Source organism: Dromiciops gliroides, chromosome 1 (assembly GCF_019393635.1).
Source record: "Dromiciops gliroides isolate mDroGli1 chromosome 1, mDroGli1.pri, whole genome shotgun sequence".
In the NCBI taxonomy this organism is placed as follows: Eukaryota; Metazoa; Chordata; class Mammalia; order Microbiotheria; family Microbiotheriidae; genus Dromiciops; species Dromiciops gliroides.
Window position 1 is genome coordinate 760,404,092 of NC_057861.1, and position 13,926 is coordinate 760,418,017.

Genomic DNA, 13,926 nt, shown 5'->3' on the forward strand with positions numbered 1-13,926 from the left:
GGGCCCTCTAGCCTAACCTCCTGCTTGGTGCATAAAGCCCTTCTACCACACTGCTGACAGGTGATTCAGCCTTTATGGGAATATTTCCAGTGACAATGAGCCTCTTGCCTTGCTTGGCAGGCAATGGCCTTTTTGATGGAACTGCTCTGATAATAGCTGTCACAATATCTTAATTGTTCTCTTCCCTGGCCCAGCTCGGCCATGTTCTTTAGCAACTCTTCCACACATGGCCAGTCTTTTGGCCACTCTGCTAGCCCTCCTCTGAGAGCTCCCCACCTGGTTGATGTCTTTCCTCCTACATGGTGCCCATACCACACCCTCCCCTCTAGCATGGAGGTTAGAGATACCATTCCACTGTCTTGGGCTTAATACAGGCTTTCTCCTATTCATGGCCATAAAGGACATAAGAGTTTTTCACTTTTTAGCCTTGGGATGACCCAGGCTGCCAGAGAGAAACAAGTGTAGATGCCCCAAAGGCTAAGCACACACTTTGAGGAGGGCACCTCTGGCACTGTTTGTCATAGTAGCGGTTTCCGTTTCACCCATTTTCCCTTTGTCATGCATTAGGAAAGAGAAACTCTTTGTGCACAATGGAATGATGCAGTTGTTATTCCTCAGCTGAAATAAGCCCCGTGCAGGCAGTTCCTCTTTCGTGGATAGACAGCCTGAGTCACTGACATATCCAAGCCCACAGTTGTAGAAGGGCTGACCCAGGGACAAGGGATCACACTTGTTTTCTGACCTGTGTATCTTTCACTTTGAAGGCTGAGGATGGTGCTGGTGCACAGAGGCTGCCCCCGTCCTCTGAATAGTCAGCATAGACTTGTCATTTACTGGGCACCCTGCCTCCCTCTCCAGTGCAGGAGCCTGATGTGAATCTTTCAGTAATCTTTTCAAGGAGGGTTGCCTTATCCTGCACTTCTCCCCCACAGCCAAAGGTTTGGGCGATGGCCTGAAGAACACAATTGAATGATATATTCTTAAGGGCAATGTGGGGTCAAGAGTGATGTGTTTGGAGTCAGAGTTCAAATCCTAGCTAGCTTTTCCATTTGTTAGCTGTGTGACCCCGAGTAAGTCTCCTCTCTGACCCTTTGTTTCCTCCTCTGTAAATGAGGATCTCTGAGGTCCAGTGTTAAGTCATATGATCTTATTCCCAAACTTTAAACTCTTCAAGACCCCTGAGTACCAGCGCTTGCTGTCTCAGGGCCCTGAAACTGTCCTCATCTAATTGCTCTAAAGATTCCTGGCAAATGTGAGTTCCTTGAAGGTTGCAGAAACGGTTTCTTTTTTGCCTTTGGATCAAGCACCTAGGACAGCGGCTGGCATATAGGAGACAATAACTAACGCTTTTTCATTGAACTGCAGGAGAGAATCACACTGTTGGGGGGGGGGAACATCTTGTCACATACGAGACCTTAGAAACCACGGAGTCTAATGGGTCTCCCTCCAAGCATGGAAAGGCCTCCCTTCACAGCCTCCACACCAAGCTATCTAGCTAAGGCTTTGACACTCCAGTGAATCTCTGGGCTCCCAAAGCAGACCAGCCCTTTGGGGAATTCTCATTGCTCAGGAAGCTCCAGGAGCCAGAGTTAGGAAGGAGCTTGGAAATCATAGAGTCCAATGCAGCCCCCCTTTGAAATATGAGGAAACAATAAGAATAATTATTTTACAAAGAACCCCCCCCAACCTAACAGACACCCACAGCTCCATGTCAAGGTCAATGTCCCTTTTCTCTTCTGTCACATAGATGGAAATGTTCATTTTATGTGTTTTTTTAAATTGAGAATAAACATAAAATTAAAAAATGAGGAAATGGAGCTCCCCTCCCCCGCCGAGGGAAAATGATGCATGCAGGGTACCAAAGCTCTTATGTAGCAAGACCAGGACCTAAACCCACCTCTCCTGACTCAAAATCCAGAAATTTAGGCCTCTTTGTGCTCCAGATCAGTCCAACTTTCTGGGGAGTCTAGATCTGCCTCCTTATAAGTCCCTTCTACCCATTAGTCTCCATTCTCCCTTGCTGTGCTGCTGAGAACAAGTCCAATCTCTCTCAAATCAGACCTTCCAAGATTTGAATAATGGCCAAAACAGGGAGCAGTGAGAGCAAGAGCTGGATGAGACTTGGAAGCCCACACAGCTGCATCCCTCCCTTCGGCAGCCTTGCTGCCCCAAGGTGTGGGAAAACATGCTAAGGCCATGTCACCACCTCTCCAGAATTCAGCAAGGCAGGAGGCAGTGGTGGGGAAGATAGCTGAACATGGGGAACCAGGGAGCTACATGCTGATGTCCATGCCAGGTCTCTGCAGATGGACTGATTGGATTCCCTACCACGTTTCTGGATCCTGGGGCTATAAGGAGTTTCTTGCTAGGAAGACATTGGAGTCTAGGGGCCCTTGACTCAGAGTGACACAGCCTCCAGCGCCTGTTTCAGAGGGAAAGAGCCCCCAAAGCCTGTCTCAGAAGAGAGGTAGCTCCCAACACCTGACTCAGAGGGAGCTAGATAGCCTCCAATGTCTGACTCAGAGGGAGAGATAGTTCCAACCCCTGACTCAGAGGGAGAGAGATGGCCCCAACCCCTCATTCATGGCTGCCTGAGAGGGGGAGCTAGTGCAGACTCTGGATCGGTGGGAACTGAGATCCTGGTTTGGCAATTCTCTGCTTTGTAGTCCAGGCCCCCAGGCTCTCCCTGGCTGCACCCAGAATCCTATGTGGCTCTAGGGCTGGAAGGGTATTAGAGCTCATGGAGTTCAATCCCCTGATTTCATTGAGGAGTAAACAGGCCCCCTGGCCAGGGTGAGCCATTCTCTGAGGTGAGAATGAGGGTAGAAGTGAAGTTGTGATTCCTGAGCCCTGTCCCATTCCGCCAGCCTCAGTCTGTGGGTCTCTCCTTCTTCCCTTCCAGGTAGTCTAAGTACCCTGGCCTTTCAGTCTTTCCATTTCCTAGGATCAACATCTCTTTCCTGATCCAGATTTTGGGCACTGCCTATGTGCTGGTAGTGGTGGTGGTGTTCTTTTAGGGGAGTCAGAAGAAGGTCAAGCCTACCTGAAGGAATGAAAATGCTTTAGTAGTGGGGCAGGTTGTGGGAGAGGAGCCTTCCCTACCTTCATCCCATTCACTCACTCAATCACTCACTCACTCATTTATTCTAATAAACATTCATTCCTGGCCAGCCAGACATTGTGTGAGATGGGATACCAGATAAAATGACCTCCCCTCTCCAAGGCTTGCCAGGATATTTGGGTGTCCATTTCTGGTTATAAGGGGCACCCGGCTTCTCGATGCCATCTGTGTGTGTGTGTGTGTGTGTGTGTGTGTGTGTGTGTGTGTGTGAATTGGGGTTAAGTGACTTGCCCAGAGTCACACAGATAGTGTCATGTGTTTGAGACTGGATTTGAACTCAGGTCCTCCTGAATCCAGGGACGGTGCTTTATCCACTGGGCCACCTAGCTGCCCCCTCCGAAGCCCATCTTTAACGGAACTTTTATGCCAGCCCGTGGTTAGACACTCCTTACTCCAATCCCTCCCTTAGAGGGCTCCAGGAGTCGACATCCGGCTCTTTCTCCCATCTGGAAACCGATTCCCTGTACCTCCAACCCCACCCTATCCCAGCTCTGGGCGCCGGAATCCAGTGGTGGCGGGGGGTGGGTGGGGGACTCATTCGGGATAACTGGGGAGCGGGCTGAATCATAGGATGTTAAGGTTTAGAGCCGACGCGATGTAGGAAGCCCCTCAACTACATCTCCAATGAGGAAGCTGAGGTTCGGGGGGCGAAAGTGACTGACCCAGGTTTACAGAGCGAGTAAGTTGGAGGTCCTCTGACACCTGCTCCATCCTCGCTGCCCCCTCCCCGTTTGGATTCTGGCCCCGAGACCCAGGATGGGGAGGGGAGAGGAGGGGGCGGATACTCACTCGTGGTGTTGTACTTGATTCCGTTGAAGAACTCGGGGCAGGGTCTCTCCACGTAGGTCCCGGCGACAGTGCGGGGCCAGCACGTCCCAATCTGGTCAGTGGTGGCATTGCAGTAGGGACCTGGCCAGGGACAGAGGAGGGCTGGCTGAGGAGCCCTGGGGCCGCCGAGCCCTAGCAAATCTGGGGCTCCGGACCCCAGGGCTGCCCCATCCCGGGGCCCCTGCTTCCGGCCGGCCCACGGCGCAGCGGGAGCACCTACCCTCCGGGTCCAAGAGCGGCGGTCCCCAACTGTCCGACAGCGGGTCCCGTAGCAGCAGCAGCAACCCGCTGCAGTTGGCATCCAGCGCATCCAGCCACTGAGGGAAAAGCGGGAAGTCCATAGTGTGTTGGCGCTAGTGTGACACCCAGAGAGATTGTGTGTGTGTGCGTGTGTGTGTGTGTGTGTGTGTGTGTGTGTGTGTGACACGGGGGAAGGGAGTGGAAGTAGGAGGGAGACAGAGAAAGGCTGGGGGAAGAGAGAGGGGGAGGGAGGGAGGGAGGGGGGAGGGAGAGAGAGAGAGAGAGAGAGAGAGAGAGAGAGAGAGAGAGAGAGAGAGAGAGAGAGAGAGCGCAGAGAGAGAGAGAGAGAGAGAGAGAGAGAGAGAGAGAGAGAGAGAGAGAGAGAGCGAGCGAGAGAGAGAGAGAGAGAGAGAGAGCAGAGGGAGAGAGAGAGAGAGAGAGAGAGAGAGAGAGAGAGCAGAGGGAGAGAGAGAGAGAGAGAGAGAGAGAGAGAGAGAGAGAGAGAGAGCGAGCGAGCAGAGGGAGAGAGAGAGAGCAGAGGGAGAAGGAGGAGGGGAAAAGACAGATCGACAGATCGAGACCCAGAAAGAGGGTGTGTGTGGGTGTGTGTGGGTGTCGATGCGGGGTAGTGTGTGCGCAGGTGACTTCGCGAGTGGGGGTGTGCGCGTCTCTGCCTCGGTGCGCCCGCCCTGCGGTGGCTCTCTGCCTGTCCGGCTCGCCTCCTGCCTTCCTTGCCCTTCTTCCTTCCGCCGCTCGTCCTGCCTGCTCCCGCAGCTCTGAGAGCACAGCGCGCAAGGAAGTCGGTGCGCCCAGAGTGCCGGGCTGGACCCGAGTCCCGACTCGGGCTGCTGGCTGGGCTGGGAGTCGGGGAGTCCGCTGCGCTCCTGGCTGGAAGTGGCTGCGCCCCAGCTGCCAATGGCAGGCAGGGCAAGGCTGGGCAGGGCTGGGCAGGGCTGGGCTGGGCCGGGCTGGGGGTTGCAGGAGGAAAGAGGGCGGGGTCAGGAGGAAAGAAGGGGGACCTTGAGAGGAGGAGAGTAGGGCTGTGGCTCCTCTGGGAGCCCAGTGTCTGGTTTCCAGCCTCCTGTGCCCAGGTCCGCAGCCTGCGCTTCCTTTGCCTCTGCAGCCTCTCACTCCGCCCCTCTCCCACATCCTTCCTTCCTTCTCCGCTCCCCCAGCACCCCCTCCCGCTCTTCCCCGATTGTGGGGCCTCAATGCTTAGTGTGTCAGTGTGTGTGTGTGTGTCCGCCTGGGATGCAGAGGGAAGAGGGAGGAATGATAGGGAGAAAAGGACAATCACCCCAGCAGGAGGGCATGGTAGGAGAGCCAGGTCAGGGCCAGCGTCATGGGCAGGGCCAGGTATCACGGGCTTCATCGTGCTTGGAGATCTCGGTGTCTTTCCTGGCTGCTTACTCCCTTCTCTTTCACCCTGCCCCGAAGCTTCTGGAGAGCCAGCAATCTTACCCTCCTTTGCAGATTCCCCCTGAGATCTTCTCTCCTAACCTGAGATATGGGAGAGGGGAAGGTAAGAGGAAGGCTTGGGCCAAGAGATCTTTGAGAGGCCAGTCAACCTTGACTCCCAGCTCTTCCTGTCTCCGGCCTGAGTGCTAAAAGTGGAAGGGAACTGGAGTTGCCCAAAGCTGCCCTTGGTGGGAGCAGAGGGAGGAAATGATCTTTGACTTTGACCCTGGAAGAAGGAATCATAAAGTCTTGGCATTCCCTGGTCAAACTGGAGCATGGCAAGAGGAAGGGATGCAGAATGGGGGTGGGTTTCAAAGCCAAGCTGTACGAGGACTGGTGGAAGGAAGTGGGAGCACACACTGGGGGCTAGGAGTCACTCATTGAGAAGAAAGAAAAGAGAGGAGAGGAGAGGCGGGAAGGGAAGGGGTGGGAAGAAGAGGGGAGGGGAGGGAGAGGAGAAGAGGGGAGAGAAGAGAGTGATGGGGAGAGGAGGAGAGCAGTGGGAAGGAGAGGGGAGGGGAGGGGAAGGGAGGGGAGAAGAGAGGAGAGAAGAGAGTGATGGAGAGAGGAGGAGAGCAGTGGGAAGGAGAGGGGAGGGGGGAGGAGAAGAGGGGAGAGAAGAGAGCAGAGGAAAGGAAAGGAGAGGGAGAGAACAAGACTTGGGGGACTTAGTTGCCTTTCCCTGAGGATTTGGAAGCTGGGTCAGACTCCACTGCCTGGTGTTGGCCCCAGAGGGCAGAATCAGGATCGTGGGATAGAAGTGGCCAAGGCAGGCTTGGATTCCATGTAAGGCAAACCTCCCAATAATCAGAGGGTCTAGAGATGGAATGTGCTGCCTGGGGAGGGAGAGTTGCCCACAGCACTGGGAGCATTTTGGCAGAGGTTAAAAGACAGGTCCATGAGGACCTTGGGAAGGGGATCCAGACTTTGAGCTAGAAGCCTTCCAAGGTCCATTGTGGCTCAAATATTCTGTGAGTGGTTTGGTCAGATGCGGAATCCCGTGCAGGAATCTCTTAGATGCCAGCTCGGATATGTGGTCTTGACTTTTGCTTGGAGAGCGAGCTTTGAAGAGCAGAGGCTGACACTAGAAGAGATCCTGGGCCTGGGAAGTGACCAGAGAAGACCACTCAACCTCTCTGAGTTCTCATTTTTTCATCTGCAAAATGGGGATAATAATACCTCCAGTACCTACCTCTTCCATGCCAGGGAGGTGGTCTTGGATGCTCAAAGGTCAAGCAAGTGGAATTGAAGTTCTGACAGGTCTTGCCAAGTGGGCAAGGCTAGAATTCAGGCCCAGGGATGGACAACATATCTGTTGGGCAAGGATCAGCCTGAATCCCTTTGGGAAGGGGTATGGGTGAATATTTAGGCCCCAGCCACCTCTGAGTGATAAAGGGAACTCCACACCACCCAGGGGGATCCCAGAGCTTTGGAATGTAGAGGCTTACACACCTCCTTCACAGCACTGAGGGGAGGATTGAATGAAGTCATTCATGGATACTTTTGGTGACTGAGAGTTCACTAACATATAAAGCAGCCTCTTCCACTGTTGGTTCTCTCCAACTGCCCTTTCTTCCTGGTCAAAACTGCCTCATCAGGAATATTGTCCATTCTAACTTTGCCCTCCGGAGTTCCACAGGAGAATTCCATTTACTCTTCAGCACAACAGCTCTACAGCTTCTTGAAATGGCTCTTAGGCCCCCTCCCCCCCCCCCTCTCCCTCTCTCTCTCTCTCTCTCTCTCTCTCTCTCTCTGTCTGAGTCACTGACGAAGTGGGGTCATGGAGAAAGCGTTGGCCTTAGTCAGGAGAGGCCTGGATTTGAGTCTCACCTCTGACAGCTGCTAGGTGTATGACCACAGAGACAAATCATACAATTTAACCTTTCTAAGCCTCAGTTTCCTTATCTGTGAAATAGGAATAACAAGACTGAATTATCTCATTCTGCACTAAAATCCAACTCTGGTGCCTCTTGAGGTCAGAGTGCAAGCTCTGAAAGGTTCTATACACCTGGAAAGATTTTGATAAAGGCACAAGACAGACACTCAATTACTTAAGGACTAGCTGAGGAGTTTTGGAGAGGCCTATCCCTAGAGGCTTGTCCTCTGCCCCATCATGAGATCTGGGGGGTTGTTTTTATTTTGTTCCATTTGCTTTTGCCATTGCCATTCATACTGACTCTTTCCTCAGGGGCAGCAAATTTCACCTGGTACCGTTTGGAAAAGGGCCCAGGTCTCTGATGCATCTGCCCTGTGGAGCAATTCCATGGGTTCAGTGAGACAAGGTTTGTGCACAAAGGGCTTTCTAATAGGAATCATCACACAGCAGAATGTCCCAGATGGGGAAACCCGGGCCCAGGGAGATAAAAGAGCACAGAGTTGGAGCTGAAAGGTGGTATAGGGACCATCTAAGCCAGGAGTTCACACGCTGTAGGGCCCTGACAAGCTGCTGAAGCCTATGGGCCTCTTCCCAGAGGAATGTCACCTAGATTTATAATGGAAGGAAAGATTACTTTTCACTAAGAGATCAGTGAAAGTAAAGCTGTTTTTCCCCATCCAAGTTCATTGACTCCCTGAAATATATCCATGGACCCACAGGGAGTCCAGAAAACCCAGGTTAAGACCTCTGATCTAGGCCGACCCCCTTCTCTCACAGAAGGAGAAAGTGAGGCCTAAGGAGGTCAGGGACTGTGGATTCAGAGCTCAAAGGGACCTCAGGGAGCTTCTAACCAGCCACCTTATTTTACAGATGGGGAAAACTGAGGCCTAGGGAACTCAAGGATCATAGCTTTTGAATTCAAAGGGGTCCCCATGGCCTCCAACTCTACCTAATACAGATTCTCTCCATAACATCTCCTACTAGTGGTTACTCGCTTCCACTCAAATATCTCTAATGATAGGAAGTTCATCAACCTTGAGGAAGCCCATGCCATTATTGGAGAGCTACAGTGGCATACAGAGCTGGAATGTACCTCCCTATGACTTTGAGCTGTTGGTCTTACTCCCTATTTGCTATTTTTGCTATGGTATAGCAAATGGCATCCTTTCAAACATTTGAAGGCTCTCATCATACCCCTCCTGAACCTTTTCTTTTCCAAGCCAAACAGCCTCAGTTCTTATATGACATGGCTTCAAGCTCCCTCCATATCATCTTGTTCCTTTTTTTGCAAATGTTCCTGAGGTCTCCTTGGAAATGCAGTGTGAAAAAGGATGGTGAGTGTTTCACATGTGACCTGACCAGTAGAATTACTGCTTTATTATACCTGGGTTCCCAGAGAAATCCCTGTGTGATGGTCTCAGAGCAAATGCCATTTACAACATGCACTCAAAGCTGTCCCTGAAAGAAAGGACCACCAGAAAAGAGACAGGCAAGGAAGGGACAACCAAGGAAGGAGCACCCAGATACACCTTCACTCTGGCTTCAGGTGTAAGGCAGTCCATTAGCACACTGTAAATAGCGCACAGAACACATGGACATCAGGAAAACATTTTCTTGGGAAACCCAGCAAGCAGGGGTGCCCTTCCCAAGAGCCTCAGCCAAGACTTACTCTTGTTCTGGGAGCAATTCAAACAACCCAAAGGCACCAACGTCAACCAGCCTGATTAAATCTATCAAGATGTCTGCAAATCACCCTTTACCATATAGTAAGATAAACTCAGCTTAGGGTCCTCAGATGGTTCTAACCCCTGGCCATGATGCTGACCACATCTATAACTAAACTAACATTGTCCTTTCCTGCCTTACCAGCCTGATAATTGCTCAGCAGGGAGCTCTTTCCACCAAAAGGACTATTAACTACTGACCATTTCTTCCCCATCTTTCCAACATAAATACCTTCTGATGGGTTGAAAAGGTAGGAGTTTGTGTTGTAAAGTTATCTCACTCTGACACAGAAAGTCATTATCTGATCTTGTTGCCTGCTATGAAAAATGACCATCACTGAGTGACAGTGACAAGTACCCAAAGGCAGCATGACAGAGTGGACAAGACATTGGACTTGGATCAGGAAGACCTGAGTTTGAATCTTGTCTTATATGTTTTTTAGTTGGGCACCTATCCCACAGGTTTGTTGTGAGAATCAAATGAGATAATATGTGTAAAATGATGAGCAAATCTTAAGGCAATATATAAATGCTAGCTACTATTGTTGTTATTAAGCAACACCCACAAGACATCAGACTCCTAGGAAGGAACACCTAGACACACACCCACTTCCCTGTCTATCAGGTAAGAGTCTCTGAAGCTCATTCACATTCATCAAGGACATTTATCCTTGGGATATTCAGCCCATGCTTCAGGGCCCTTTCCTAACTCCAAGGATCCTTTGGATCCAACTCTTACTCTGAATAATACAAGCCACTTGGAGGCACCAAAGTCAGCCAGCCCAGTTAGATTTACCAACGTGGACAACAGCTCTTCCTCCTGAAGAATCTCACCGCACATCCCCTTCCCCACCTACCCCATGTCCAGAATGGCAGCTCAATGCACTCCACATCGCTCCTGCCCCTGGCCGTGGTGCTGACTCAGCTGTGGTTCTCAGTTCCTTCCTCCCTACCCCTGGCCATGGTGCTGACTGCTTCTCTTACAGCATTTGTTCTGGATGCCATATTATTATTTGTGTTTCTAAGATGCTGTTAGCTTTGGGTGGGGGAGAGGACAGCGCCATTCACACATTCAAACTGTTGATTCTTACTGAGCTCAAGGTCGCTTAATTCCACTCCCCTCAGGTCTTTTTCATATATTATTGTCTTGCCACATCACACTCCACCCCCCCCATCTTCTCAATTTGTGCAGTTGATTAAAACACACACACACACACACACCACACACACACAACACAACTAAGTTCAAGACTTCAAATTTAATTCCATTAAATCCAAAATTCCATGCTGCGATATTGGGAGCATCATTCCAGCTTATTAAGATTGGGGGGGTCTTTTTTTTTTTTTATCCAACATATTAGTTATTCCTCCAAGCTTCAAGACCTTCACAAATCAATCCATTAACAAGAATCCATTTAGCAGTTACTCTGTGCCAGGCACTGTACTGGACGCTGGGACTATAAATAAACAGAAGTCTTTGCCTTCAAGTAGCTCACATTCCCTAGTGGGATGAATGCTCCCAGATAAGCATATTCAAGAGAACTATAAAACAAATACAGTGATGGAGAGTATGCTGACAATGGGAGGATCAGTAACTGGACTGGGGGTAGTAACTGAGCTGATTCTTAAAGGGCTGAAGATTCTATGAGGCAGAGGAGGGAGGGAGTTTCCCAAGCATAGGAAAAAACCTGTACAAAGGCCTGCAGATGGGAGACCAAATGTCAGTTTCAAGGAACAGCAAGAAAGTTGGTTTGCCCAGACCATAGAGTTCATGAAAGGGAATGTCATTAATAAACCTAGAAAAGTATATTGGAGCCAAGTGGTGAAGGGATTTAAATGCCAAGCACAGGACTTTATATTTGATCTTAGAGGTGACGAGGTGACAGAGAGACAAAATGGAGGAATCTCATTCTATCCAAACCACTAAGCCGTATGAACTCTTGTGAAGTTCTCCTCTCTCCTCTCATCCTCTTTCACTGACCAAGCCACTGCCTTCACAGAAGGTACCGATAGGAGACAGTGCATCTCACACAGAGAAGAGGAAAACACACAAAGGACAAACACAGACAAACCTAGACACAGAGAGATACAAGTGGAAAACCACCCAGAGATGGGGAAGCAGTTTCACAGAGTGTGCCACTGCTACTGCCACCCTACCCCGGGGGTGGAGGAATGGTGGCTATGGACTTTAGAAAAGGCCATGTTCTCAGAACCCAGCAGAGAGCTGTACCTATGGGAGACTGGAGGAAGGCTTCACCAGAGGAGCTAAGTACTCTCAGTGCCAGGACTACTGAAGTACCCCTTTGCTGCACATACCCACCCCACTGTGCCTCACTACCTTGTACATTAAGCTGAACCTAGTATCCATAAAAACTCTGTATGTGCAGGAAGAGAGCACACTCCTGTTTTGGGGGATCTTTAGTACCAAGTGTCTTTCTCACACCTTAGTAAATACCCTTTTCTAAAAGCTAATTGAAGCTACTGGCTAATAATCCATGAGACACACACTGGTGATGATTCATGAGTGATGCTACTATAAGTCACAGACCCTCAGGATCATTCCCTAGAACATTAAGTAGAATAGAAAGCATCTCTCTGGGGATCTACCAATGCAAGTGGGAAATGTGGCAGTAGCCCTGGAAGGGACACTACCCACAAGATACAACTTAGAAACACAGCATGTCAATTCTGGAAGGGACCTTTGAGATGATCAGAGTAGGAGTAGTAAAGTAATGAAAACATTGGATCTGGAGTCCAGGGATCTGGCTTCCAATCATGGTTTTATGATTTACTATCTTTGTGACCTCAGACAAATCACTTAACCTCTTGGTAAAATGGGGGGGGGTAGACTTGGTGGCCTCTGGGATCTCTTCCAGCTGTAAAATTTATGATCTTAGGACTTGATGATCTTGATTGACCACTCATTTTTTTTTTGCGGGACAATGAGGGTTAAGTGACTTGCCCAGGGTTACACAGCTAATAAGTGTCAAGTGTCTGAGACTGGATTTGAACTCAGGTCCTCCTAAATCCAGGGCCAGTGCTTTATCCACTGTGCCACCTAGCTGCCCCCGGCTGTGGATTCTTGATGTAGATTCTTGATGGGGAAGCTACGGAAGCTGAGGTAGAGAGTTTGGAGCGGCAGTAGGTGGGCTTGTCTTCTGTTTCTTGAAGGTGACAGTCAGGGGCCACATGTTTTGGAAAGTTACAGGATAGGGAGTCACAGATCCTGAAGTGATTCAAGTAAAAATGCAGAGTAGGGAGGTCAGTGAGAGGGGGATCGGCACAGACTTTGTCTGGGTGGCCACCTGGAGAGTTCTGGCTCTCCACCTCCTCTCCCTCCTCCACCTCCCAGGAAGTCAGGATCCCGGATTTTTCTTCTATTTAATTTTATTCTGAATGCAAGACCCTCAATAGGTCATTTCCAACAGAACCCATAAAGAGGATTGACTATGAAACCTTCCACCTCCATTTCTTACCACTGGCATTTTTTAAAATTAAAAGGTATATAATAAAAGTTACATAGTACTTTCAATACTGATATTCTTGCCTGTGCTTCTTTCTGAATTTCCTTCTGTTCCCTCCTATTTAAAAATGTTTTGATGGCTCCCTCTTTTGGGGCCTCCCTATTGCTATCCTGACTCCTTCTTTAATGGCCCAGACATGGAACTTTGACTCAAGCTGCCTGTTCACCCTGCTGCTCCCACTCAGAGTCAGCCATTGACATGTGGAACAAAGCCATAGCAACACACAGCCCGAGTGAATTCAGAGAAAGCCCTAGGTCCAAGCCCAGCAGGCTTAGCTGGAGCTGATGCAGGGGAATGGCCAGAAGGTACGAGTGAGGAATGAGCTTAGAGCCTACTTGTTGAGTCGGGGTCCCCAGCTTCCCATCTTTGGCAGCCTCTTCTGGCCTTGCCAGCATCCTGGTTGTCCCTCTGCTGCCACCCACCCCTGGGCCTTTGGCTCCAGGAGGGGGTTTCCTGGTGCCAAGCTTAGATGTGCTCAGATGAAGGTTAGCCATCCAAACTTCTAGGATGGGATGATGCCAGCCAGTGTCTTGGAAGCTGTGCCAGGAACACACTCTGGCCTCCCCAGGTTCATCTGCTCAAGGTCCCACAGGCATTGGGACCTAGTGGGCAGAGCTGCTGGATTCGAGGGCGTGAGGACTCAGGTACAAACCCTGCCCCAGCGATTTAGCAGCTGTCTGAGCATGGCTGTCCATTATCTGCTCTGGACCTTAGCTCCCTCCTTTGGAAAGCGGGGATGGCGTCCATCTCACAGAGGGACTACCCTTAGAAAACCTCACAGTGCCACAGAGCCAGCCATCGCTGTTGGCATCGTCATCATTGCTGATGCTCTTGTTGTTATCTACCAGGGAGAATGGGAGGGTCAAATGATATCATAGAGAGACAAGGCTCCCTCAGGATAAAAAACTGGGTAGCTCGAATTCTCCAAGATATCAGGAGGATCTGGTATTCTCTAGAGGGAGGGGGGAGGAAGGAAGGAGAGGGGGAGGGAGGGAGAGAGAGAGGGAAGGGAGGGGAAGAGGGAGGAAGGAAGAGGGAGGAAGGAAGAGAGAGAGGGGAGGGAGGGGGGAGGAAGAAGAGAGAGAGGGGAGGGAGGGGGGAAGAAGAAGAGAGAGAGGGGAGGGAGGGGGGAGGAAGAAGAGAGAGAGGGGAGGG

General features: G+C 50.5%; 1 protein-coding gene across 7 annotated transcripts in view; it reads right to left on the reverse strand.

Annotated features, from left to right (window-relative positions):
• CRHR2 (corticotropin releasing hormone receptor 2) overlaps positions 1-13,926 on the reverse strand; it is a 102,317-nt gene that overhangs the window by 65,994 nt on the left and 22,397 nt on the right. For 2 of the 7 annotated variants that reach the window (XM_043971994.1, XM_043972489.1), the window contains exons 3-4: positions 4,170-4,266; positions 3,911-4,030 (exon numbers count right to left, since the gene is read on the reverse strand). The exons of 1 other annotated variant lie outside the window; for it this stretch is intronic. In XM_043971994.1, coding sequence (XP_043827929.1) covers positions 3,911-4,030; positions 4,170-4,266 — 217 coding nt within the window. Of the gene's footprint in view, positions 1-3,910; positions 4,031-4,169; positions 4,267-5,486; positions 5,690-6,553; positions 6,750-6,839; positions 6,939-13,926 lie in introns of those variants that run through there. 4 more of the 7 variants (XR_006354051.1, XM_043971212.1, XM_043973867.1 and 1 more) reach the window with 3 other exon arrangements.